This window comes from Canariomyces notabilis, assembly GCF_033297395.1.
Source record: "Canariomyces notabilis strain CBS 508.74 unplaced genomic scaffold N656scaffold_3, whole genome shotgun sequence".
NCBI lineage: Eukaryota > Fungi > Ascomycota > Sordariomycetes > Sordariales > Chaetomiaceae > Canariomyces > Canariomyces notabilis.
In genome coordinates this window covers 437,125-460,690 of record NW_027041825.1, presented here as the reverse complement: position 1 = coordinate 460,690, position 23,566 = coordinate 437,125, and the positions used below count along the sequence as shown (strand labels likewise).

Sequence of the window (23,566 nt, the reverse complement as noted above, 5' to 3'; positions counted from 1 at the left end):
GACAGTGACCAGACTTCTGTTTGACGAAACAAAGGACTGGGTCAGACCAATCAACGCTAACTTGGCCCGGCTTGGATGCCATGTGCCGCTGTGGCTTCTTCCGTGAAGGGCATCAGCGTTCATTGGCTGGAGAAGCTGGGGCCAGGAGCACGTCCTGATCCCCGGATTGGGGAAGGGACGGTCCAATCGATCACACCCGATTCGTCAGCTTTACCCACAACAATGCACACCTAGGTACCCTGGTGACATGGCTCCGATTTAGGCGATCCATCGCCAACCAGGCAAGGGCAACACCAGGTTGTTTACAGCTTTCTAACGCTCAATTCCATGATTGCATAGCCAATCGCAGCATTGAGTAAGGTGGTGTACCGTCTCTTGCAACTGGCTGTACGTATGTCTCAGGGCTTCTAGTTGGACCAATTCGGAAAATTCGCAACTGATAGATCATAGCAACATCGAGTACCAGCCATTCTCTCCACTTCTGTCCACTCAAGCCGTTAAGGTTGGTGTGACTCCTTATCTGATGCTCTAAAGTCGACTGACTCACGACTTTGATCGACATATCAACTGAGGGCCCGCTCCAGAATAGAGGTGATTCCGCGAGTTCGCTATCTGGGCCGATCAGAGACATAATTGGCACTTGAGGCCTGAAAGCTAACCAAGATTGGGCCGTCCTGCCAAAAATTTCATATCGGCCACTCATTCATACATTGCTCCTCACCGCCGCGATGCCGCCGTTCGCTTTCCGCACCCTCAGATTAGCCATGAATCACATCCAGACTCGCCCGCTCTCTAGCGCCTCCGGGCCGAGGCATCTGCTGTCCATTGGCGATCTGAGTCCAGCCGAATTCACCAGACTCGTTCTCAATGCCTCTTCTCACAAGGCCGCCGTCAAGGCCGCTTTCGGCGCAAACCAAGTGCCGCCGAAACCGCTGCACGGTGCCCTGACAGGCAAGACGGTGGCTATGATGTTCAGCAAGCGCAGCACCAGGACCCGCGTGTCAACGGAAGCAGCAGTACAATTAATGGGTGGCCATCCAATGTTCCTGGGCAAGGATGATATCCAACTTGGCGTACGCCGTCATCTTTCTCCTAACCGCTCCGTTCGCCTGACTAACATGACCAATAGGTCAATGAGTCTCTCTACGACACGTCCGTAGTCATCTCCTCAATGACTTCGTGCATGGTCGCCCGTGTAGGCGCACACCAGGAGGTCGCCGACCTGGCCGCACACTCCTCTGTGCCCGTCATCAATGCCCTGTCGAGCGACTTCCATCCACTCCAAACCATTGCCGACTTCCAGACCATCCACGAGAACTTCCCGGCTCGGACGCCGAGCGAGTCCAGTCTGGGTCTTGAAGGGCTCAAAGTGGCGTGGGTTGGGGATTCCAACAACGTGCTCTTCGACCTCGCCATCGGCTGCGTCAAGATGGGCGTCGACATCGCGGTTGCTTCGCCCGAAGGCTACGGCATTCCCGAGTCCATGAGGAAGTTGATCCTTGGGGCGGCAACGGGCGCTGCTAAGCCTGGCAAGCTGATTGAGACGACGGTACCCGAGGAGGCCGTCAAGGACGCCGACATACTCGTTACCGACACGTGGGTGTCTATGGGCCAGGAGGCGGAGAAGCAGAAGCGGTTGAAGGCGTTTGCCGGCTACCAGATTACGAACGAGCTGGCTAAGCGGGGCGGGGCGAAGCCGGACTGGAAGTTCATGCACTGCCTGCCTAGGCACCCCGAGGAAGTCGATGATGAGGTCTTTTACGGCCCGCGATCCCTCGTCTTCCCGGAGGCCGAGAACAGGCTCTGGGCTGCTGTTGGTATGTACCTTTCTGCGGCACACGAAACTGAATGAGTGCTAACGTTCTCCATACAGCTGCTCTAGAGGCGTTCGTGGTCAACAAGGGCAAGATTCTATGATGCGGATTGGCTATTGCTTCTTTGGCGACATAATGCGTCAGCATACAAGCAGGCGTGCTTTAGGCGTAGGCACTCAAAAGTTCAGATACCAACCGCAAATACGAACACAAATACCAACAAATATAATTGATGAAGTCGGATAATTGACTGTTTCGATTGTGCCGCAACCAGATATCTATATTTTAGTACCTGGACAACCCATCTACAATTCCTTGCGGACCTATGCTATTAACCCGGGGGAAGCTGGCTGGCGTCGACAACTTCATCGGCATCCTTGACGTGGGTATCCTCATCAGGCCCGTATAGAGGGGATCTTGGCAGCGCCATCAACCCGGTGCGAGCAGATTCAAGGATGCCGAAAGGAGCAATGAGCTTGAGGAACGAGTCTATCCTGGAGGGTTTCGCAGAGCTAAGAGAAAATGTGAGCACTTGTCAGAGAGCAGAGATGTAATGATTGCAAACTTACACCTCGACAATGCAACTATTAGTGCTAATGTCCAGAACCTTGCCGCCGAACTGGTGAGTAAAGTAGGTGATGTTCTTCAGGTGCTCGTGCTTGAGACGAAGTGCCTGGCTAGCAGCCAACCGGCTGGGGTGGAAGTCGTTGGCAGCCTCCTCCAGGCTGGGCTTACTAGCCTCCTGGCCGTTCTCCTCTTCGGTTCCGTCGGCCGTGATTTCCCGGTGGTGTGCGAGCAATTCCTCAAAATACTCCGGCCCAAGGATGTTGATCTTGGCCAGAAGCAGCTCGCGCTGCACCAAGGCAGAGTTTGTGTAGTCGAGGACAGCCCAAACCGGAACGAGGTCCTCGAGTTGCCGGCGGGCTTGCTCGACGACTCCATCCTGACCCGTGAGCACAATCGTCATGCGCGACAGGTCTTCTACCTCGGTGCTGCACACGACCAGCGAGTCGATGTTAAAGCCCCGGGCGGCCAGGATACCTGAGACGCGCGAGAGTACACCGGGCTCGTTTTGGACGAGGCAATTGAGCACATGCCGCTTCGGAGGGGCTGCCGACGGAGACGGAGTCTCGTAGAGGATGTTGGAAACAGCCGCCTGGGCTGACCACGAGGGCGGCTGGTCGCTGACGGGGAGAGGTGCTTGCCGGCGACGAATTGCCTTGTAGGCGATAGCCGAGGTCGAGCTGCTATGGCTGGAGCTGTGTCGGACGCTGATCGATAGGGACCGGGGGACATCTCGAGCCTGCGTCGCTATCCTGCGCCATGACGACGAGGATGCGAAGAGGCTGCGAGATGCCATGTTCTGGGGAATTTGTTGCTAGGCCGAGAAGGCCTGTCTTCTAATGGGGACACACTCTGATCCCAATTGCTGGCTCTCCAGTAACGTTGGATCTGCCGGGTATTAATGAGAAGCGGATGCCCGAATTTGAGTCACTGTCAGGAGAAGCTGGGGAAAAAGTTTCGGACCGGTCCGGCCTGCCTGCACACCGTGAGATGGAAGGTGTGGAGGCGAACCGCATTGGCCAATTCGCTGCCAGTGGTGCTAAAATCCACGTCCGTGCGGCTCTCCCAGGAAATGCCCTTCCGAATCCGGTGGTGGACGCAGTGAGAGCTGCCAAGTGACAAGTTGTTGTCTTGTTGCACCAGAAATGGGACAAAAATCTCCGTAATCTCTTTAATGGAGGTGGATAGACGTGAAGCACGTGGATGTCTGATCACTTTGATCTCGGCCTGAAAGAACCTGAACTTCAACCTGAACTTCAACGTGAAGTTCAACCGGGTCCCCCGACACCGTATAAAATCTATTCACACGGACTCCTGTACTGTACGACCCACTTCAAGTTCCGTGAGCCTTGTGGATTTTTCTACAGTACGCTGCGTTTCCATTCGCAGAAACCTTTGAGAGACTGGTCCAAATTGCTGGGCTCTTACCTTATTCCCAAGGTTGAAAGCCTTTGTCGCTTTCTGCAGAAATCATCCTGGCACTCTATCGCAGACAGACACGGCTTGTCTTGTCACCGTCGCCATCTGTCAGCGCGTTGATCGTTACTAATTAGCTCCGCTGTTTTGTCTCGGTTGACTGCGTGCAATGGACGACGCCGAGCGACGCAGCACGAAGCGGTCCCGTTTCGATCAAACCGAACCGGAAACTAAGCGTGCCTCTCGGTTTGACCGTCGATCGCGTTCCCCGCCCGCACGCAAGCCTGACTCTGGCCGTGATCGCGAGCGCAGCCCTATTTCCCGGTCTCGTGATAGCGAGCCCGCTAGTTCCAAGTCCCCCATCGACCCCGCGGCAGCGGCTGGTAAGACAGATATCCTTTCCCTCGGGTTCCTGACTGTATATGATGTGGTGAGCGTTTGTTAACGTTGTGTCTTAGCTGCTGCTGCTGCCAGGATCAATGCGCAACTTCAAGCCCGCAAGGGTATCCAGCATGTCGACGTGCCGCCCGTTCGAGCAAGCTCTGTCTCCAGCAACACGGGATCCCACTCGGGCGCAAACATCAACGGTGAGATGTACATCGCGGATGGCGACTACATCAAGGACATCGAGGTCAATGACCTGCGCAACCGCTATCTCCTAACCAAGGGCGCAACGCAGAAAATGGTAAATTACTCCTTGGTTGTTATCACACTGATTCATCGTCAGCTCCCTTACTCTGCCACTAATGGCTACGCTCCATGACGTTCTTGTGCGGGACAGTCTTGCTTACTCGAAGCATGATAGTTCGCACAGGCAATCCCACGTTTGCATCTGCTGACCTCGGCTGCTTGATCTAGATTAAAGAAGAGACTGGTGCTGGTACGCCGAACCTTAACACTTCAACTGCTGTGTAGAGAACGCCGATTGACTAGTTTCTTCTCCAAGATGTCACAACTCGCGGAAGCTACTACCCGGACAAGAACATGGCTACGCCAGCGGTATGTCTCAAAACAGACCCGTCCCTGTCGATCAGAGCTGACACGGCGCTTCAGAACCCGCCTCTCTATCTCCACGTTACGAGCACGACGAAAGAAGGGCTGGAAAAAGCCGTCGCTAAGATTGAGGAGCTGATGAAGCAGGAACTCCCGCAGTTAGTTGATGAGCGACGCTTCCGCCGTCGAGATCAGGAGCAGCAGCAAGTAGAGCGGGACGAGTTTGGCCGGGTAAGCAGAAACTACGCGGTCACCTCTCATAGTGTCTAACTGTGAACAGCGCAAATGGCCCGAGGAGAAGATTCCAATCGGCCTTGAGTCAGTCCCTGGCTTCAACCTTCGTGCCCAGGTTGTGGGACATGGCGGCGCCTATGTCAAGCACATTCAGCAGGAGACTGGTTGCCGTGTGCAAATCAAAGGCCGCGGCTCCGGTTACATGGAAGCATCTACGGGCCGCGAGAGTGACGAGGACATGTTTTTGCATGTTGCGTATGTTTTGACATCGTCAGGATGCCGCGTTGCTTGCTAACTCTGCCCAGAGGCCCGGATCCGAAAATGGTTGAGAAAGCCAAAGAGCTTTGCGAGGACCTCCTTGCCAATGTTAGAGAACAGTATGAGGAGTTCAAGAGTCGCCCGCCCCGCAGCTATGGTGGTGGAGGCTTTGGTGGCCGCGGTGGTGGCGACTCCTACCATGGATACAACAGGGATAGCCACCATCAAAACAGCAGCCACAGCTACAGCAATTCTCCTGCTCCGGGAGCCAACTCATCTGCGACACCGCCGTCGGCGACTACCACTCCTGTGTCAGCGGCAGACTACGCCGCCCAGTACGCCCAGTACTACGGCACCGATCCTTATGCAGCATATGGCGGCTACCAAGCATATGTCCAGATGTATCAGCAGTGGGTGGCTTCCCAAGGTGGCCAAGCAACCGCTGCCGGCGCACCCGGTGCTTCGGCATCTCCTCCGCCCCCTCCTCCGAGTGAGGCTGCACCACCTCCGCCACCCTCTGCTGCCCCCCCGCCGCCTCCCCCCAGCGGGCCTCCGGGAGCGGGCGGATACAGTGCGGTACGTGCGCGCTCGAACCCACCTCTATTGTTCGTGTCTAACTGCTCTTAGGTCCCTCCGCCACCCGGACTCTGATGACTATTTTCGATTTGCGGGAGGTCCTCTGCCAAACTCGAATTACCTGGGACAGCAAGGGAAAAGGGAATTAGCTTCGCATTGAGTGCGGTCTTGAGCTTTGACAAGGCACGGGGTGGAGAGGGCTTGCCCGATCCCCAAAACAAGGCCGATGTTACATGTTCAGCGGCTGAGAATAGTCTCGGCCCTCTTCCAGCAAGCGGAATATCTATTGTGGAGGCGGGGTGCGTCGAGTGTCTATAGCCACGGCTCTAGCCCCTTGATCCCCACAAACAGCTGAATCCGCAATCTCTTGGGGAGTAAGATACTCTACCTTTCTGGCAGCAATTGATTTTCATATATATGTTTTATATCGTGTGGTTGTGACGGCTGAAGACCCCTTACCTGCGACTTTCGTGTTCCCGGCAATTGTGTTGATGATGCGCCAGGGGTTAGAGACTTAGTAGCGTAACGTTTAGATCCCGGCTCGGGTCCGTGCTGCAGTGAGCGAGCCGGGCCTCTAATGTGGGGTTTCATGCACCGCTGTCCTCCGACTGTCGCTTCTTGGCCCCGCCATCGGCATCGCCATGGTCGCCCACAATGAGCCACCAAAGATACCCATCCCATGATGTGGTCAAGGAGCCACACTCGGTATCCCTCAAGGTCCTCCGGTGAGCTTCTCTTAGCGCCAATCCTCCTCACATTTTTAATGCTAACCGGACGACGCGCAGCCTGTCGCGACCATCGCTCGTTGTCCAGTACCCAGTCCAACCGCCCTTCTCCTCTCCCGGCACTCACCCACCTCCCATCCCAGCCTCCCTCGCCTACAGACCAAACAGCAAGGCTACCTCAACAAACCCCGAACCTTTTATCCTAAGCCCCATCCTCAACCTCCCGCCCTCCTTCGGATCAGCCTACGTAGGCGAGACTTTCAGCTGCACCCTTTGCGCAAACCATGACATCCCGCCGACCGCCGACGGCGCCTCGGCGCCCATACCCAAGACCATCCGCGACGTGCGGATTGAGGCCGAGATGAAGACGCCGAGCTCCGCAACGCCCATCAAGCTCGACCTCCTCCCCGCGGCCGCGGCGCATCAGGAGGCCGGTGCCGAAAACAGCAACAACAACACGACCGGCGGCGGCGGCACGGATCTAATCCCGGCCGGCGACGCGAGTTCCACCCTCCAAAAAATCCTCACCTTCGACCTCAAGGAGGAAGGCAACCACGTGCTGGCCGTGACCGTGTCGTACTACGAGGCGTCGGCGCTGTCGGGCCGCACCCGCACCTTCCGCAAGCTGTACCAGTTCATCTGCAAGCCGTCGCTCATTGTGCGCACAAAACCCGGGACGCTGGCGGCCCGGCATCCCGGGGGCGGCCAGAGGCGGTGGGTGCTGGAGGCCCAGCTCGAGAATTGCAGCGAGGAGTGGATGCTTTTGGAGCGAGTTGGTTTGGAACTCGAGGCTGGTCTCAATTGTCAGGATTGTAATGGCACCTTGAATAGTGATGATGGTGGTGGGGGTGGTGGGGGTGACGGTATGAGGGGTGCCGGAGCGACCAAGCCGGTGCTGCTTCCCGGCGAAACGGAACAGGTCTGTTTTGTCGTGGAGGAGGAGGAGAATGGGAAGGCGGTGGAGCAGCTCGATGGGAGGGTTGTCTTTGGGGTGCTGCAGATTGGTTGGCGAAGTGAGATGGGGAATAGGGGGTTTCTGTCCACAGGGAAGCTGGGCACCCGGTTCGGCAAAGAGACGCCGAGGATCGGGACATAGAAGGAGGGAACCGGCCAGCTTAGAAGGCAAGGGGCTCGGTATATATGGAGATACCAGGGTACGGAGCTGGCGGATTGCTAGATGCGATCATGTTCTAGTTTTACATGGCTAGCTCTAAGTCTTTCTTGCGTCTGACTACTGGTTTCCTGGCCTCCTGGTCAACATTTTCTTCTCGAAGGGGAAGACGAAAGGGGACAGAGGATGTGTAATTGCACCGCGCGTGGATGTGTAGTTGCACCGGGCGTTCAATAGGCATCTAAAGGACCCACGGCTGCTACTTGTTTTTATGACTTTGGCATTCTTTTACCTACGAGGAATCAAGAACAGGAGCAGCCCTCATGTTGGTTGTCATAGCAGACACGATATTCCAGTCATTTTCGTGAGGTCCTTGGAAACCTAGATGCTAGACACCAATACTTGATTGTGGAGGCGGCTGGGTTTGATTAGCTCTGCATCACGTTGGCTGCATCTCGGAGCGTGTGTCGCCTGTCCTCTACCAGACTATCGGGACATCTGAGCTTAGCCGCCGTCTCAAACAGAGGTCACCCGATATAGTTGGTCCCTTCACATACATTTTTATTATACCCGAAATATCAGGGGCAATGCTCCATGGAACATCACTTCTTCCAGCGAAGAGATCAACTCGGGCCCGTGTGTTTTGATCGGTTACTTCTACAGATCCCTGCCGCCCGAGGCAGAGTCATCGATGCATCCGGTCGTCGATCCTCCTTTTACCGGGTTGTGAAGACAGCGTCACGGTGCCAATAAAGTGCCGCCGGTTATAGCAGATGCCACTAAGACACCCAGAGCAAGGACAGGGTCAGCAGAGAACCGGGTCCGTAATTGCGGCGACGGACGGGTTCCAACCTTCTGTGCCGTCTGGGCAATGTTGTGGTATGAATGCGTGCTGCCGCTGCCGCGTCTGATTCACACATAAGTCTTCCGGGTTGGTTGTTAACTTTCGCCGAGTTGATGATCGAGAGGTACCAAGTCACCAGAATCTAATCTACGATGGGTGTAAGAGTGCAACCGCCTGCCTACCACAGTAAGGTAAGGCAATTACCTTACTACCCATGGCAGAAGTTGAGCACTTGGCAGCGTCGACTGGGAGTTGCCGAAGAGTCTGAACCACTAACATGGGAAATTTCCTCTTTAGGAATACCCCTGCATAAGGCAGGTACAACCTCACTCTGTGCAAGTACGGACTACTAATGGAGATACAAGTGCGTCCTCATGAGCAGGAGTTGATATTTTGAGCGCCCTGGCAACAAATTTGTCATGCACCTTTCCATCCGTCAAGATGATCAACAACAAACTGCCAGGCACCCGTGGCTATTGCTGTCAATATTCCCTCACCTTATATACCTCCGGACCGTGATGCATGCGGAACTTAAACAGAAACCCAAGGCCGCGAATCTGGGGACGTGGAACTCTCTCCCCACGTGCCCAGAGGCACCTAAGGCGACACTGCACTCCCACTACGTCCTGATATACGTATGTATGTGGATTCAATTTGCAGGCTCCCATAGCCAAGTGCAATTGGCCTTCCTTCACCCGTCCGAAGCCAGATAGGCGGAGAGACGGCAGAGGCAAGGCTACAATGGTATCGGTACCGTTGTCGACTGGAGCGATTATGTATACGGATATAGCTCGTTGCATCTGCTGCAGTTTGATACGGCCAGGGACGAGATGCATCAAGTGTGGCTTGAGAGGAGAGGAGAAATGGCAATCGGAAATCTCGAATAACTACGGAATTCATACCTCAATGGGCAGCACATATACCAACAATTCGGAATCCAAACAACGAACGACCAAAGCAGAAACGAAATTATCATCTAAATGTTCCCGACGCGCCGTAATTCTTTCGTGCTCTAACCCGATTTTTGACAACATGGAAGGCATCGGAGGGCTATCGAACTGCCATGTGGCACGCAACCGTCGACTCTGTCGAGACAGCGGGATTTTAACCATGTCGCCTGCATTCTTTGCCTGTGTCCCACAATGCACAGCTTATCAGGCGTGCGCTTGCGGCAAGGATGGACACCACTTCAGCTGCACAGATGCGCAGCCATAACAGCCATAACGGATTTTGCCTTGGAAAGACGTGCAGATTACGGACTGCACGATTCTAGCTAGAGACGAACGAAGTAGACGACGCTGCTTGATGAGAGAGCGTCATCTGCAACAACAGGAAAAGCCAGAAGGGCTGAAATCAACCACTACGCTAGAGTACATAGTGAGAGAAACAAAGAGGACCAATTACCGAGAGAGCTGTTCGCTGGACCCCCAATCTCCCTTTTGCCTCTGCATCGATCGACAACAGTCGTACTGTTTCGGGGTACCGGGGGATCCCTTCCATGATGCCCCCCATATCGTTTGGTCCCTCCATGACGGCCTCGTGTTGGGAACCGCCTGAAATCGAAAGATTAAAAAGTTAAACAACCGCATGTCTGAGGATACCGGAATAAAGCCGCGGCAGCCAGGCTCAGGTACGGGCAGCAATAAGGTAGGAATCGTTGATGCTTCCAGCCGGATACTAGTTAGAACACATGCACGTATCCCATCCGGTCTCTCAAGATCCGACAGTGGACTGAGTCGCTGTGGGTCAAGATCCGAAGCTGATGGCCAACGACAGAAGCCCTCTCCAGGGATCTTCTCACCTCCAGACCTCCAGACGGTCTCGGTATGCAGTGGCTCCAGACATGCTATCCTTGATTACCCAGTCGGTACCACTCGGTGGAACTCCCCGATTTCACACAAACCTGACCCGCCCAGTGGAATACCGAGACTACACTAGCGTAAGGGCAGGAGCTAGCAAAGCCAGCATTGTAAAGGTAGAAGACGTATCTGAACATGGATAACAGACATATTCCATCTAGAATGCCCACTGGTCATCTGTAACGTTATAGCGAAGTGAAATCTAAGTTAGGTTTTGGATAATGAATGCAGAAATTCGGGCGCTGGTAAGTTATCAGTTGGAAGTTCGGTTTCCAGGTTTGTCCCATGCGGACATACCCTGGCGGTCGGGGCCCAGTACGACAAAGCTAGGGATGCAGGGGCTCGAAAGGGACGCCGCGCCTCATGCAGCAGCTCATCAATTGCACTACGCTAGTGTAGTGTAGGTTAGTGTCCAGTTACGACGCCAAGGGTTAGCGTTAGGCCTAAATGCAGATCCCCGAAAGGGCAGAGAGGGCAGGCGGTCGAAACGACAAGAGAGAAAAAGTATGCTTTCACGACAACCTCAACTGTGCTCCCCACACTGGTCTTCTGAGCTACTTCCGCATCTGAGACTCCAAAGGGCCAGCTGAACAAGTCCCCGCCGCAACCAGGGACTTCTTGCATCAGAACTTCTAAAGCTAGACACTCCAAACGTCCTCGAAGCTTCACTCACGCCACCGCCTGCTCTGGCTACCTTAACGACGGAACAACTCCCGGCCTGACACCAGCGAACCGGTTTTCAAGGCTTCTGCTTTGGCAATAGCTGTGAATAACGGGCGGAGACCATTGTCTCTGGCCCCCGCCGTCCCCAAACAGAATATTGGTTTTGCCCTGCAGTCTCGCAGTTCGAGCTCACCGACCCCATTTGCAGGATTTGAATATCTGCAAAGCGATTCTGTCGGTACTCTCGGCCACCAGCAACGGCTCGAAACTCGAGTATAATCGATCTGGTAGAGAAATTGGTAGTTCGGCATTACAAGGACAGGAACAGGAAGCGCTCAAAGCAGGCGGAGAAACGGAGAAACAATCGTCCACCGGAAAGCGATGTGCCATGGATAACTCTTCGACGCCGCTCGCCGACTACTTCTGGATTGCCGGAATAGAGAATATCTCGTATGACGATGGCTTAAGCTCCTACGATAATGCCGCCTCTCAGCTGGACGACACCATCGTCGAAGATCGGGAAGGAGAAGCGGCCGATGCCTCGGTAGCGTCTCCGCCACGTGCCACGGCCCGCCATTCTCGCCAAAACTCCGCTAATCGCTTCTCCGCAATATCCAAGATCTCGGTGTCCAGCGGCGAGAGCCGGGTTCTGGATGATGTTGATGGCAACACCAGAAGCAACCGCAGCAGTGCCACTATCCGGCCTATACCTCCGCCCAATTTCGGCAACGGCGGGACCAATGGTATCAACGGTACCAATGGAACCAATTCCATTGTTGGTGGGGAGGGCATTGGCTTCGACGGTCTTCCTGCAGATTTCGACTTTGACAAGGCCCTTCTCAAGTTCGCGGCCGAGCGAGAGAATTTCCTGGACGACTTGACCTTCAGCGCCGGCGCAAAGATCCAGTCGAGACCCCCAATGGTCAATCCGAGGACCGAAAAGTTGAAAGTCGAAGATGCTGATCAGAGCGGGTTGATGAGCCCTCTTAAGAGCATTCGTGGCAGCATCCGTCGCAAGATGAGCTTTAGGGATATGAGCAGTGCGAGGAAGCAGCCAATGCCTCCCAGAGCAGGTACGTCCAGTTTCCTGGGGTAGTGTAACGTTATCCCTGCCGTTTCCCATGCTTACAAGTCGAGTCCTCAGCTTCCGTCCGCACGGCGAAACGTCTGAGCAACTACAACTCGGTGATCCCACCCCCAGAGCCGTTGAATACCGACCCTGATATGCATCCGCTCAAGAGGCGGTTCGAGCCCGTATTACTCGACAGGTATCCCCAGCGGGACGCCTCGGCCGAAGAGCTGGCCAGGAGGGGCAAATTTCCAGACTACGTTCCCATGTTCGCTTTCCCCAACGACATCCAGATCGTGTCGTCGGATGACCGCCCTCGCACCACCTGGCATGGGTTTACCATGACCTCGGACGATAATTCCAAGATCTACGGCATCACCGTGATTGTTTGGACTGCGCTAAACGCCGAAGTGGCCGACGAGGTTGAGAAGCGTTGCGAAAGGTGGCGGCAGCGACACATGAGCAACGAGGAAAGGGAGCTCGCTGCGAGTTTGGGCGGCCGCCTTGCGGCGGAGCGAGCTCATCTGTCTCAGCTGCTGGCGAGACTGCCGACGGTGCCCTCTGGGACGACTGCCCGAGAGTCTCTGGACGAGCAAATCAGTGCTGTGGAGGAGAAAATTGCACTCATGACAGAGATGTTGCGGCCTCTCAGACATGGCGCGGCGTCCAAGATTGATGGCTTAACGGCCGGTGAGACGGGTCTCTGGACCCCCCGAGCCTTTGGAATACTTGGTAGAGACGCCTCCAAGATGGCCTTTTGGAAGGAGTGGCTCAGGGCGGTTGTAGTGCCCATGACGGACGGAGCTGTGTTGCGGATTCCTCCAAGCTCCCCCAAAGTAGGGCGATGGCAACCCTTGGAGCGCTACGTCATCAACCTATGCACAGAGGCTTTCAGCCCTTTGAGCTCTTTAACCCAGGTTGAGCTGGGGGTTCGAGAGCTTCGGCTATATGCCCGTAAGGAGGCGGCCAACGAGCTCCCGGGCTCGCGGAGCATCGACATCTACGCCCTCTTCAGGTGTTTGTCTCTGGAGAACATTGTGCTCCTGTTTGAGTACGCAATGTCTGAGGCACGCATCATCTTCCTTTCATCCCACACCGGCATGTTGCATCTGGCCTGTCATGCGTTGGTTAATCTGCTATACCCCCTGAAATGGGCGAGCATATTCATCCCCATACTGCCCTCTCGGTTGATATCGGCTCTCGAGGCACCGTGCCCTTACATTGTTGGGGTGGAGAGGCGGTATGAGAAGATTGAGCTTCCAGAAGACGATTATGTCCTCGTAGACCTCGATAAGGACAGCATCGACGCCACGGCGCAGCCCGTCAGCTTGCCGAGACAGCACCGGCGAAAGCTTCTTTCCCTTCTACAGGTGGCCGCGCCACACCGTCTCAGCTACGGCGTCGCCGCAGGGCCACCTCCTTATGCGATGGAAGCATTCCCGTATGATGCCTTTTCAGCCGAGAATGAAGCGCTATTCAACCCGACCCCGATGCCGAGCTCGCTGGGCAAGTGGGTAACACAAAACTCAACTACATTTGGCGAACCGAATGTGCCCGGCTCCGCTCGCACACCCATCTTCAACGCCTTTGCTCAGGCGAAGGTCGACCACACCAAGGCCGATCGGCCAACGACTTCAAAGTCGAGCAAGGGAAGCCCCCCTTCCTCCGTGTCTCCTATCTCGATGCACTTCCCGCCGATGCCTACGACTCCCGTGTCACGTAGCGACTCTGGGTTTGCCGCAACTCTTCGAGAGAAGCGGTCAGGACATTTCGATGAGAAGTCCAGGCGCAGCTCGTCGTTTGGAATGGATAAACATCACCCTTCCATGGCGCACCGTCCAAGCTTGCCTTTCCTTAACGGGCACAGCCAGAATCTGTCGATATCATCGATATCGATTGAATCCAGCCCCTCGTTCGGAGGGTATGCGCCCTCGACATATGCCCAGTCAACCATCGCAGCCTCGACTATCATGCCAAACATGGTGGTGCAGCCGGTGCACAACACGGAAAACACCGTCTGGGTGGAGGGTCACTGCTTCAATTGGAGGACGTCCGAGGTCGACTCGTCTTGCACCATCTGCGAGGAGCGATCTGAAGGAGATGGTCTCTACAAGTGCAGCGGGTGTAACTGCCTAGCTCACAACAGGTGCCTTGGCTTCGTGTCCCTGGTGTGCCCAGAGGCTTTCCACGCGGAGCGTGTTCGAGCAGCGTTTGTCCGCTGCCTGGCCAGCCTCCTATACACATATCGGAAGCACCTCGGCCGGCCGACTAGGGAACAAAAGGCCAACGGTCAATTGTACTCCTTTGACATGGATGGGTTCATCCGGAGCCTGCCCTACGACCAACAGGAGTACGCCACGATGATGAGGGATACACAAGGTAAGAAACCGCCCTCCTCGCCCTCTTCATCTTCTCATAGTACCCATTGCTAACCTGCCTCTCCACTCAAAAGCCTTTAATGAATTCATCCACGAGCGGGAGCGCCACCCAGCTACAGATCCGTCAATCCGACTGTTTGACGAGATCATCCTAGCAAAGAAGGCCCGAGGTCGTCCGGCGTTTTCAGCGGGCCTGTCCCGCCTGTCAACGCTGCGGGTCTCGCATGGCGCGTCTCCAGGCATGAGTATGGGCTTCGGCGGCGGCGGCGGCTTCGCACCCGCCTCGGCCTCCTCCCGCCACCCGGCAAAGATACCCAGCTACCTCAGCGATACGACGGACCACATCTGGCGCACCGCTTCGGTACCCGTGCCATCGTCGGCCAAGTTCCCCGGCGACTACAGATCCGTCGTCACGCGCGTGCCACTCAAGCTCGATCCGTCCCTGATGAAGGAGCCCCGCGCGATTCAAGGCGTGCCCCGGCCCGAGCAAGGCGGCAAGACGAGGAAGTTGATTCGGAAGCAGGTCGCTAGTATGCTCGGACCACCCACGGCGGATTTCAGTGTCCCTTGATTCAATCTGAGACCGACTCTCTTCTCTGGTTGGCTTTGGTCTGGTTGGGCCGAGCCGGGATTGATCGAGAAGGAGGAGTAAGAGGGGCTATTTGTGTGTGTGACTGTTCTGTGGGCATATTGGATGTCGGGTTGGATGTCTCTCACGCTCTGTTATCTAAATCTAAGATTTGATAATGGCAGGTTTCGAGGGCTATGGGGGGAAGAGAGAAAATTTATGAACGACCAGACCAGACCAGTCCTAATCCCCCAATTGGTCGGTCAGCGAGTATTGGTTGGTTCATCTTCAGATGGGCTGACGGGCAGGATAACGGTGTAATTGTAGGATAAGTATTGTAATCCTCTGTTTTCAGTTTCTTGTTCTTTCGCTCGCTTTTTAGTTGGTCCTCCCTCCTTTCTCTACCTTGAGGACATTCCGGGAGTTGTGGATCAAATGAAAAGCGGCATAGCAGGCTGGTACTAGGCAGGACAGGCATACATAACATACATACGCACATAGTAAAATGAGTAGTCAGCTGCAGAATGGGCATTGAATTTCGTTCAAGTTTTGAGTGCTCTGCCATAGGATACGGCAGGAAGGGAGAAAGGGAAAGGGCAGCGTGTATGAGTGTAATCGTGTATGTGTATGAGTGTCATCATGTATCTGGTGAGTGAGCAAGGAATGTGGGTGGATGGAATCATGTGAGACAAAGATACCGGGGCAATAGGAGTGGCCTTGACTCCGTATTAAGTCCTGGAAGTGGAAGATGCCTGGCGAACCACTGGACAATGCATTGGTGTCCGTCCTCAACAGTGCCCTCAATTCCAGTCAAACTATTTGACTTTCTAATGGTAATGGTCAATGGCAAGGTATCATGGCGGTTTGCCTAACGCATATCACAGACCTCGGGTATATGATCATCAGTCGTATAGAGACCTGTCGCCTGTCCAAGTCCTAATCCGCCCAATTCGCCGTTCCGAAACCCTGTCTACGCTCCCTGCGGCCCTTCTTTCCCCTTCCCCTTTCCGTCCCCGTCTTCACGAGGTTTGTCCTTGTCCTTATTGTACTTCGGCATCTTCTCGTACGCATTCGGACTCGGCCGTCTCCTCCTCTTGCTGGCGCCCTCGTCACTCCTCCCTCCTCCGTTTTCCCTCCCGCGAGAAGGATCATGATCATGATGATGTCCGTCGCAGTCATGCCCATGCCCATGCCTATGCCTGTGTTTATCATCCCCCTTCCCCTGCCTATCCGCGTCACCCTTTCTTGCGCCCGAGTCCGAGTCGGAATCGGAGCTCGAATCTGACGAGGACGAGGACTCGTCGCTTGACTCGTCTACGCCCCGAGGTCGGTGGTAGATGCAGCATACTTGTTGTTGTCGTTAGCTAATCGTTGCGCCTTGTTTGTTGTTTGCGCCTATCAAAAACCAAGCCGGTCGGTCGGTCACGGAAGGGATTGGACGGTCGCTAACTTACCCTTGGATTTCTTCCTGCCGAGCCCTTCATTGTCCACCACGTCTGACCGCCACTGAACTGACCGCCCTGTTGGCGGGTGCGCGCCGCGTAGACGGAGGATGGCTTGTGTCTGGGTCTGTGTCTGTTGGGCTGTCGTGGTTTGTGTTTGGGTGGTTGACCGTTGTGAGGGTTGCTGTTGGCGGAGTGCCTGTGGAGCTGGAGACGCCATTGCTGTCGTTCAGGGCTTCAGACTACTTCTAGATTCGCTACTACTGCCTGTCGCAGGGATCGCGCTCGAGATCGTGGATTTGAATTTGGGATTCACTACTGGTGCTTGTGTCGAGCGTGGTTCATGCGGGTTGGAAAAATGCGGGTTACAGATTTCGCTGCGAACTGTTTGAGTCTAAATATCACTGATGTGCGTGTTTGCCTTCTGACAGTGCGCTGAGATTCGTTGTAAGTAGGCATGTACTGCGCAGGTTCTGGAAGTTGGGCCTTAGGAATGGCAAATATGGAGGAATCGTGTGGAAGGTTTTGAGTTGACGTGATTTCACCAACCCTGGACTTAACCCAAGCCTCCGATTGCACGGACATGGAAGTGGGGCGTCGATCCCGAAACCACGGCCGATCTTCTGGAAGGACCCCGGCCAGACAGGGGAGTCTGCCGGCAGGTTCCACATCAAACGGCCGGCACCGCGGCACGTCTCCAGGTCTCACCTTTCAGATGTCATGCAGACATGACAAAGATAACCCACGTCTTCGGACGGCTAAGCAACATCTTACTATAATATGGTGCAGTAACCTAGGATGTGCGATGCTTGGGAATTATACATACAATGCATCTGCTTATTCTTTCAGCTTTTGACAAACCAACTCAGTAGGTAGCCATCTTGCCTGCGTGAAAATATTCGCTCAGTCGATCTTACATGAACAGGAGCTTTCTAAGGCATGCTGAACATAATGAGAAGGAAAAGAATCGCATCTAGTATACCATACATACAGTGCCAACAGATGATGGGTTTGACACTTAGATGAACTAGATCAACAACTTGTATCCCTCTATGTCCAATTGTCCAATAAGCAACACTGGGGACAGGATGTGGAGAGCGTCACTCCTGCTGCTTCCCGTGGTGTAGGTTGGGATGACATGTTGGGCTCATGCGGAGGACTAAATCACCACTGATTTCAACGCCAGATAAAGTTGTTCAGGGTTGTATAGATGTATGTTCCCTCTAGTACGCATGAGCACTGCCTTAGAAGGTAACACCAATGCCACTTTGCTGGCCTTTTTTGCTTGCCAGGCCGCTGAAGAAGGCATGACTTACAAGACACCACTTTCCTTTACCGGTGTGTTCCCGTCACAGTCCTGACTGCATCCCCTTTCGCCGTTTTGCAGCTGCCTCTGACCTTCCTCTTCACCGCATCCAGGCGGCTTTCTTTCGCTGCCCAGCTAGTTCTGAATGCCAGGAGACAGACGCAACTCAGCAAGACACGATTCTCACAGTCGAAGTTCAGTAGGTGACGTCAAATTGAAGCTCAAGTCTTACAACAGAAGGCAAGCAGCACCGAGGTCTGGCAAACAGACAGCTGGGCCGATGGGGTATGTGGTCGTGGTTGCATCTTGCTGTTTCTGAACGGCGAAACAAGGTGAAGTTGGGATCAGAGAATGACCACGGTCATTGCCGTCACCATCGCCGTCCTGTCTCCGGACCTGAGGTGCTTTTTGGGCCGCGTGCCTTCCTTTTCTTTCAAATTGCTTCCGCGGCGCCGCACACATCCAGGCTGTCCTTCCAGTAATTGGCTGCAGTGCGGAACTCGGCGCCGGTGCCTCTCGTCTCTGACTCAAAGATAGCGGTCACCAGACGATGGCCGCTCTTTCCTTTCTTCAACATGGACAACCCTCAACTCCCCCGCCCTCGCCGGACCCTAGCAACAGAACAGCAACAAATAGCCCAAGAACACCAACAGAACAGCATCTAGCGATCGACACTACTGCTGCAGATATGTCTTCGGCAGGCAGGCGGCGGCCTAGTCCGCCCGGGCGCGAAGTCGATCTCAGTTCGCTGCTGACTTCAAGCGAGAAGACTGAGTTGACGACCCTCATCAACAAGCTAACGGATTCAATGCAGAAACATGTCACACAGCTATGTGACTCCGACCGCATCGACGATGATAGCGCCCAGCCATCGCGCATTGCCCTCTGGAGCAAACTGCCGCCGCGCCTTGAAGATCTTAGCCTAAGCAACCCAGACAATTTGAGCAACGGGGCCCAGAAACGGGGAAACCACAAGGAAAATGTCAAACTTTCCCGCTCCAAGAAGGCGGGCCGGGCCGCAGGCAAGTCCAATACTGTCCACGACCCTAGCCACGCCACCAGCCTTGATCCCAGCCCTGCTACCAGCGAGGAAACGGGAGTCGGTTCCGGGCTCCAGGAGCTCAAGAAGGAAGCCATGCAGCACTATAAGAAGTGGCAGGCGGCTGTGCAGAAGAGAATCGCCGACATTTCCGTCAAGAAGATTGGCGACGCTCAAGCAAGCCAGTCGCAGTTGTCCGGAGCAAAGAGGGACGCCGGCTCCCACAGGAAGAACAAGTCAAGCGGTACGTGCGGCAGATCACATCGCCCGGTGTATCCCACTGCTCATCACCTTGCTGATTGCATCACAGCGCTAAGAGTGCCCGCTTCCGCTGCATCGACCGTGGAGACCGATACAGTTTTCGAGCAACTGTACCCTCCAACCCCGACCACACTTTCCTCGCTACCGACAGAGAAGAGATGTCTGCTGCTCCATGCACTCCTCCTCTTGTTGCTCTCACTTGAAAGCTACGGCGCATTAACCCGCGTGCTCCTCCTGAACATTGCCTCCTCGCTTCATCTGCCCCTTCGCCTGCTAGCTGAAGACGAGGTCCGCGTGGCTGGAGGCCTGTCCAGCATCGCCAAGGATATCCCGCCGGAGGCTTTGACGCAGAAAAGGACGGAAGATGGCAAGCCAGCTAGAAGGTGGAAAGCGAGCATAGCTGCTGGAGCAGTCACGGGAGCAGCTGGCAGTCTTGCCGAGCCACTGGTAGCAGCGGGTATAGGGACCGTGCCCGGGGGCATGGGGCTCAGTGGCACGGCTGCGTCGGGGCTACTTGGAGTGATGGCGGAGAATGGCGTCGTCGTCGGCGTGATGTTCGGTATGTACGGCTCACGGTCCACGGGCAAGATGATGGAGCACCATCTCAAGGATGTTGCCGATTTCGCCTTCATTCCGCTCCGCGGCTCCATCGACCGCGACTCCGAGATGGGAAAAGTCACGTCAGCCACTCGCCGTCTCCGAGTCACCCTGGGCATCAGCGGGTGGCTGACGAGTAGGGAGGAGTCGGCGAAACCCTGGCGGTTCCTGGGGCAGGATAGTGAAGTGTATACGGTTCGTTGGGAGCTCGACGCTTTGACCAAGTTGGGCAACTCTTTTGAGACACTCCTGAGGAGCGCGGCGTGGTCCACGGCAAAGAAGGAAATCATTGCTCGGACCAGTGAGCTCCGTTCCAGGCATCCAAGACACACTGCAAACAGAGCTAACCAACGTGGACCAGTTGTCACCAGCCTGTCAGAGGCACGCTGGCCCACAAGTCTCGTGAGAATTAGCAAGATCATTGACAACAACTGGAACAATGGCATGGTTCGCGCTGACAAACTGGGCGCCGCTCTCGCCGAGGTTATTATAAGCAGACAACAGGGCGAGCGGGGTGTTTCGCTGATCGGCTATAGCTTGGGCGCTCGTGCTATCTATGCCTGCCTCATGGCTTTGGCTGAGAAGCGAGCTTTTGGTCTGGTTGAGAACGCTGTCATGATGGGTACGCCTGCCCCATCTGACCCGACCGTGTGGTGTGTCATGAAGATGGTCGTCTCGGGTCGCCTGGTCAATGTGTACTCCGAGAACGACTACCTCCTGGGATTTCTCTCGCGAACCAGCAGCATCGAGTTTGGCATTGCCGGACTGCAGCGCGTCACCGGGGTTGACGGTGTCGAGAACGTGGACGTTACTGCTAAGATCAGTATCCACACGCGATACCAGTACCTCGCTGGCACCATCCTGCGACATATCGGCTGGGAGAACATCGATAGCGACCAGATTGCCAGGGATGAATCCGACATGTCCTGCTATGAGGATCGCAACCGGAAAATTGAGCAGAGGCGGGAGGCGCTCGAATTGGGAAAGTTCACTGTGGAAGAAGGCAGGAAAGAGCATGAGCAAGGTATAATTCGCACTCGGATGCGAAAAAAGAAGAAGTGAGTGGCCGGGTCGGCAGGAACGAGGTCGTCTGAGATCGACATCACCGGCGTTGTCTATGAACGCGATAGCATGTCCTTGAGATAGCATTTTCGTGGCGAACGGCAGGCTATGGAGGCCGCCATGTTGCCTGTTTGGCGTAAAGCATTAGCATCTGATTTGAGCCCAAGTGGGCGTCCTATGGAGGAGAGACAAACCAAGGCATAGCAACACGATACCTGTTAGCGCCTGATGTATATGCGCCCCAGTTTCGCAGTTCTCTTCAATCCTTAGCCCGCCTTCGGAATTGTTCTACCTCGCCCTCGCCCGCTTATAGCAGACGCCGTCTTTCGTCTGATCCCCTCAAGGAATTCACTACCCATCCCCTGCTCCCTCTATTTTCTTCCCGCTTCGCACAACGAAGTACCTACCGACCTTTTTCGCCGCCGACCCAAGCACATCCCAGCCCTCCTGCTCCTGCTCCTTCACGATCAAAGCATCCCCATTACTACCCCCGGACTTTCTCCGCCTCGGCCTCTTCCACCGCCCATACTGCTCCTCGCGCGCTAGCGCCTCCTGGATCTGGGGAGTCGACAAGTCGATGGTCGCCTCGCGCCGCCCTTCCGCCGTCTCGTCGCGTATGGAGTGCAGCGGCGCCACGCCCTCCGTGTTGACCTGCTGGATGTCGCGTACGAATTTCAGCTGGGCGCGCAGCGTGGCCAGCATGCGCGACGTTTCTTGCGCCGAGGCGGGTTGCGGCAGGGCGGAGAGGCGGAGGAGGTGGGCGAGGTTTATTCTGTCTTCTTCTTGTTCTCCTGTTGTTTTGTTTGGGGATGAAGAGGCCTGGGAGGGGGGTTCTTCTGTGCTGGGGAGAAGGGTGCGGATTGACCAGGTTGGTGTGGAGAGGAGCTGGTAGGGGTCGGGCTGTTGTTCTCGGGATCGTGACGATGGTGGTGTGGACGAGGAAGAGGACTGGCGTTGTTGAGCTGGTCGAGCCCGGGTCAGAGGGAGGCGCTGTGGTGGCAGGCTTACTAGCCAGGGTCGTCGCGGGGCCATTTGTTGGATGTCTTTTTCGTCTTGGTGTTGTTCGGAATGGAATGGTGTTGGATGGAGTTGATCCATCATCCCATTGCGAGATAAAATTGGGGGCATTAGCCGTTCTTGGCCTAGGTAATTTCCATACCCAGCAATTGATTGCTGCAAAGTTGGGCGGCCCCTGCGTCATCGCTTCTTCAGCCTGAGACTTGAAGCTTGCTGTTGGCCCACAGACCCCGCGTCCACCTCGAGAGCCCGGAACAGGCTGCAACCTTCCACTAACATTCGGCGCCCTGCGATTTATAGACAGTAACGCGGCCCATCCAACATCAGTGTCCCGATCTCAAGTCTCACTTGACACCTCTTCACGCCGAACCGAGATACAACAACACAATGGCGCTCGATCCGCGTGCACTTGAAGAGAAGGTATTCAATTGCACTTTTGACCCCGCCACGTTGCTGCCCTCATTCTGGACGGCTGCTGAGATGGCAAGGAACCTAGGCGAGGAAATCCCTCCAGAGCGCATCTGGGGGTTTCAGCTTCTTCAGCAACAAGGAAGACAAGCTTCAGCAGGCCGCCGATTACTACGTCCAGGCGGCGAATGCCTACCGGATGCAGAACATGAGTGAGTCGGCGTCGCGCGCAACACCTCAATCCTCGGCTGCTTGCTATTGCTGACAACCCCTGGGCATCAGATAAGGAAGCAGGTGCGGCCTTTGAGGAGGCTGCCAAGATCAACGAGGAGAGGCTGAACGAGCCGGACGAGGCCGCTAATATCCGGGTGGACGCCTTCAAGGTCTATAGGAAAGACGACCCTGAGCGTGCCGTGAGCTGCATGGACAAGGCCATCCTGAGGTACACGACCAAGGGGAACTTCCGCCGGGCCGCATCTCACAAGGAGAACGTGGCCGAGCTGATCGAGGTCGAATTGCACGATCGCAAGAAAGCCATGGGATACTATCAACAAGCGGCCAAGTGGTACGAGGACGACGGTGCCAAAGCGTGAGTGCAGCCCGTGCTCTCTGATTCGTCTTCACCCGCTGATGATGTTTAATGGGCACCAGCCTGGCAAACAAGCTCTGGCTCAAGGTGGCGGACATTGCAGCGCTCGAAGGCGAGTACTACATGGCCATTGAGAACTTTGAGAAAGTGGCCGACTCATCACTCGATAACCACCTGATGAAGTACTCGGTCAAGGACTACTACATGAAGGCAGGAATCTGCATCTTGGCTACCAAGGACCTTGTTAGCGCGCGCCGTAACCTGGCCAGATACAAAGAGAAGGACCCTTCGTTCGCCAGCCAGCGCGAATGCCAGCTCCTAGAGAACCTGATCGAGGCCATTGAAGCCGGGAACCAGGAGATGTTTACCGAGAAGCTGTACACGTATGACCAGCTGAGCCGACTCGACAAATGGAAGACGGAGCTTTTTGTGAGGATCAAGAATCAGATTGAGGAGGCCGACAATGAGTTTTCATGAGAGACGTCCTAGATGAATCGTTCCTGGCGTTTGGGATTACTTGGGGCTGCATCTTACCTTGGGGTTCTTCCGCCGCAGGGGCCTGGTCAGCACGCGGCGATGATAAGGCTTCCAGTGATGGCCTGGCACAGTTAGATCGTGTGAAGTAGGTAATCGAGTGACTGAAGCGGTCTGCAATATGTAACCGACTTCAAGTTGGATACCTACCTACAGAACAAGTGTTGCCATATCTAACCCTGGGCGTCCCCTGAACCCTTATCGCTTTCACCGCCAAGTGGGGCAGCCCACCGATAGCG

General features: G+C 55.3%; 8 protein-coding genes across 8 annotated transcripts; 5 read left to right on the top strand and 3 right to left on the bottom strand.

Moving 5' to 3' along the window:
* Positions 1 to 292: 292 nt before the first annotated feature.
* On the top strand, positions 293 to 2,064 carry N656DRAFT_775510 (ornithine carbamoyltransferase). The gene is made up of 3 exons (XM_064814453.1): positions 293 to 1,073; positions 1,130 to 1,817; positions 1,874 to 2,064. The coding sequence occupies exons 1-3, from the start codon at positions 729 to 731 to the stop codon at positions 1,915 to 1,917; spliced, it is 1,077 nt and encodes a 358-aa protein (XP_064673165.1). The 5' UTR covers positions 293 to 728; the 3' UTR covers positions 1,918 to 2,064.
* Positions 2,065 to 2,145: 81 nt separating this feature from the next.
* Positions 2,146 to 3,174, bottom strand: N656DRAFT_702846 (acetolactate synthase; the record flags this gene model as incomplete). Its single annotated transcript, XM_064811059.1, has 2 exons — positions 2,146 to 2,326; positions 2,384 to 3,174. The coding sequence occupies 2 exons, from the start codon at positions 3,172 to 3,174 to the stop codon at positions 2,146 to 2,148; spliced, it is 972 nt and encodes a 323-aa protein (XP_064673164.1).
* A 789-nt stretch (positions 3,175 to 3,963) lies between these two features.
* Positions 3,964 to 7,676, top strand: N656DRAFT_702612 (uncharacterized protein; the record flags this gene model as incomplete). The annotated part of the gene is made up of 9 exons (XM_064811036.1): positions 3,964 to 4,177; positions 4,253 to 4,479; positions 4,653 to 4,674; positions 4,741 to 4,793; positions 4,848 to 5,018; positions 5,068 to 5,276; positions 5,327 to 5,850; positions 6,418 to 6,580; positions 6,641 to 7,676. 9 exons carry the CDS (start codon positions 3,964 to 3,966, stop codon positions 7,674 to 7,676), a joined length of 2,619 nt encoding a protein of 872 aa, XP_064673163.1.
* A 3,769-nt stretch (positions 7,677 to 11,445) lies between these two features.
* On the top strand, positions 11,446 to 15,075 carry N656DRAFT_703165 (DENN-domain-containing protein; the record flags this gene model as incomplete). Its single annotated transcript, XM_064811083.1, has 3 exons — positions 11,446 to 12,130; positions 12,202 to 14,505; positions 14,579 to 15,075. The coding sequence occupies 3 exons, from the start codon at positions 11,446 to 11,448 to the stop codon at positions 15,073 to 15,075; spliced, it is 3,486 nt and encodes a 1,161-aa protein (XP_064673162.1).
* Positions 15,076 to 15,852: 777 nt separating this feature from the next.
* N656DRAFT_842434 (uncharacterized protein) lies at positions 15,853 to 17,033 on the bottom strand. The gene is made up of 2 exons (XM_064819041.1): positions 16,527 to 17,033; positions 15,853 to 16,419 (listed from the first exon to the last, which is right to left on the bottom strand). Exons 1-2 carry the CDS (start codon positions 16,732 to 16,734, stop codon positions 16,043 to 16,045), a joined length of 585 nt encoding a protein of 194 aa, XP_064673161.1. The 5' UTR covers positions 16,735 to 17,033; the 3' UTR covers positions 15,853 to 16,042.
* Positions 17,034 to 18,628: 1,595 nt separating this feature from the next.
* N656DRAFT_746770 (DUF726-domain-containing protein) lies at positions 18,629 to 21,005 on the top strand (the record flags this gene model as incomplete). Its single annotated transcript, XM_064812930.1, has 2 exons — positions 18,629 to 19,103; positions 19,170 to 21,005. 2 exons carry the CDS (start codon positions 18,629 to 18,631, stop codon positions 20,777 to 20,779), a joined length of 2,085 nt encoding a protein of 694 aa, XP_064673160.1. The 3' UTR covers positions 20,780 to 21,005.
* Positions 21,006 to 21,163: 158 nt separating this feature from the next.
* Positions 21,164 to 21,667, bottom strand: N656DRAFT_676721 (uncharacterized protein; the record flags this gene model as incomplete). Its single annotated transcript, XM_064810497.1, has 1 exon — positions 21,164 to 21,667. A coding segment is annotated over one exon (504 nt), but the record flags the coding sequence as incomplete, so codon positions are not given.
* A 516-nt stretch (positions 21,668 to 22,183) lies between these two features.
* Positions 22,184 to 23,270, top strand: N656DRAFT_795309 (TPR-like protein; the record flags this gene model as incomplete). The annotated part of the gene is made up of 4 exons (XM_064817398.1): positions 22,184 to 22,216; positions 22,293 to 22,416; positions 22,487 to 22,793; positions 22,856 to 23,270. 4 exons carry the CDS (start codon positions 22,184 to 22,186, stop codon positions 23,268 to 23,270), a joined length of 879 nt encoding a protein of 292 aa, XP_064673158.1.
* Between the last annotated feature and the right edge of the window lie 296 nt (positions 23,271 to 23,566).

What these genes read in the sequence shown, in the direction of transcription:
- N656DRAFT_775510 (XM_064814453.1), top strand. Translation starts at nt 729, where the DNA reads ATGCCGCCGTTCGCTTTCCGCACCCTCAGATTAGCCATGAATCACATC. An exon ending in AGGATGATATCCAACTTGGC is followed by an intron (nt 1,074 to 1,129) that starts GTACGCCGTCAT and finishes CATGACCAATAG; the next exon opens with GTCAATGAGTCTCTCTACGA. An exon ending in CAGGCTCTGGGCTGCTGTTG is followed by an intron (nt 1,818 to 1,873) that starts GTATGTACCTTT and finishes TTCTCCATACAG; the next exon opens with CTGCTCTAGAGGCGTTCGTG.
- N656DRAFT_842434 (XM_064819041.1), bottom strand. Translation starts at nt 16,734, where the DNA reads ATGGCGTCTCCAGCTCCACAGGCACTCCGCCAACAGCAACCCTCACAA. An exon ending in CGGCAGGAAGAAATCCAAGG is followed by an intron (nt 16,420 to 16,526) that starts GTAAGTTAGCGA and finishes GACAACAACAAG; the next exon opens with TATGCTGCATCTACCACCGA.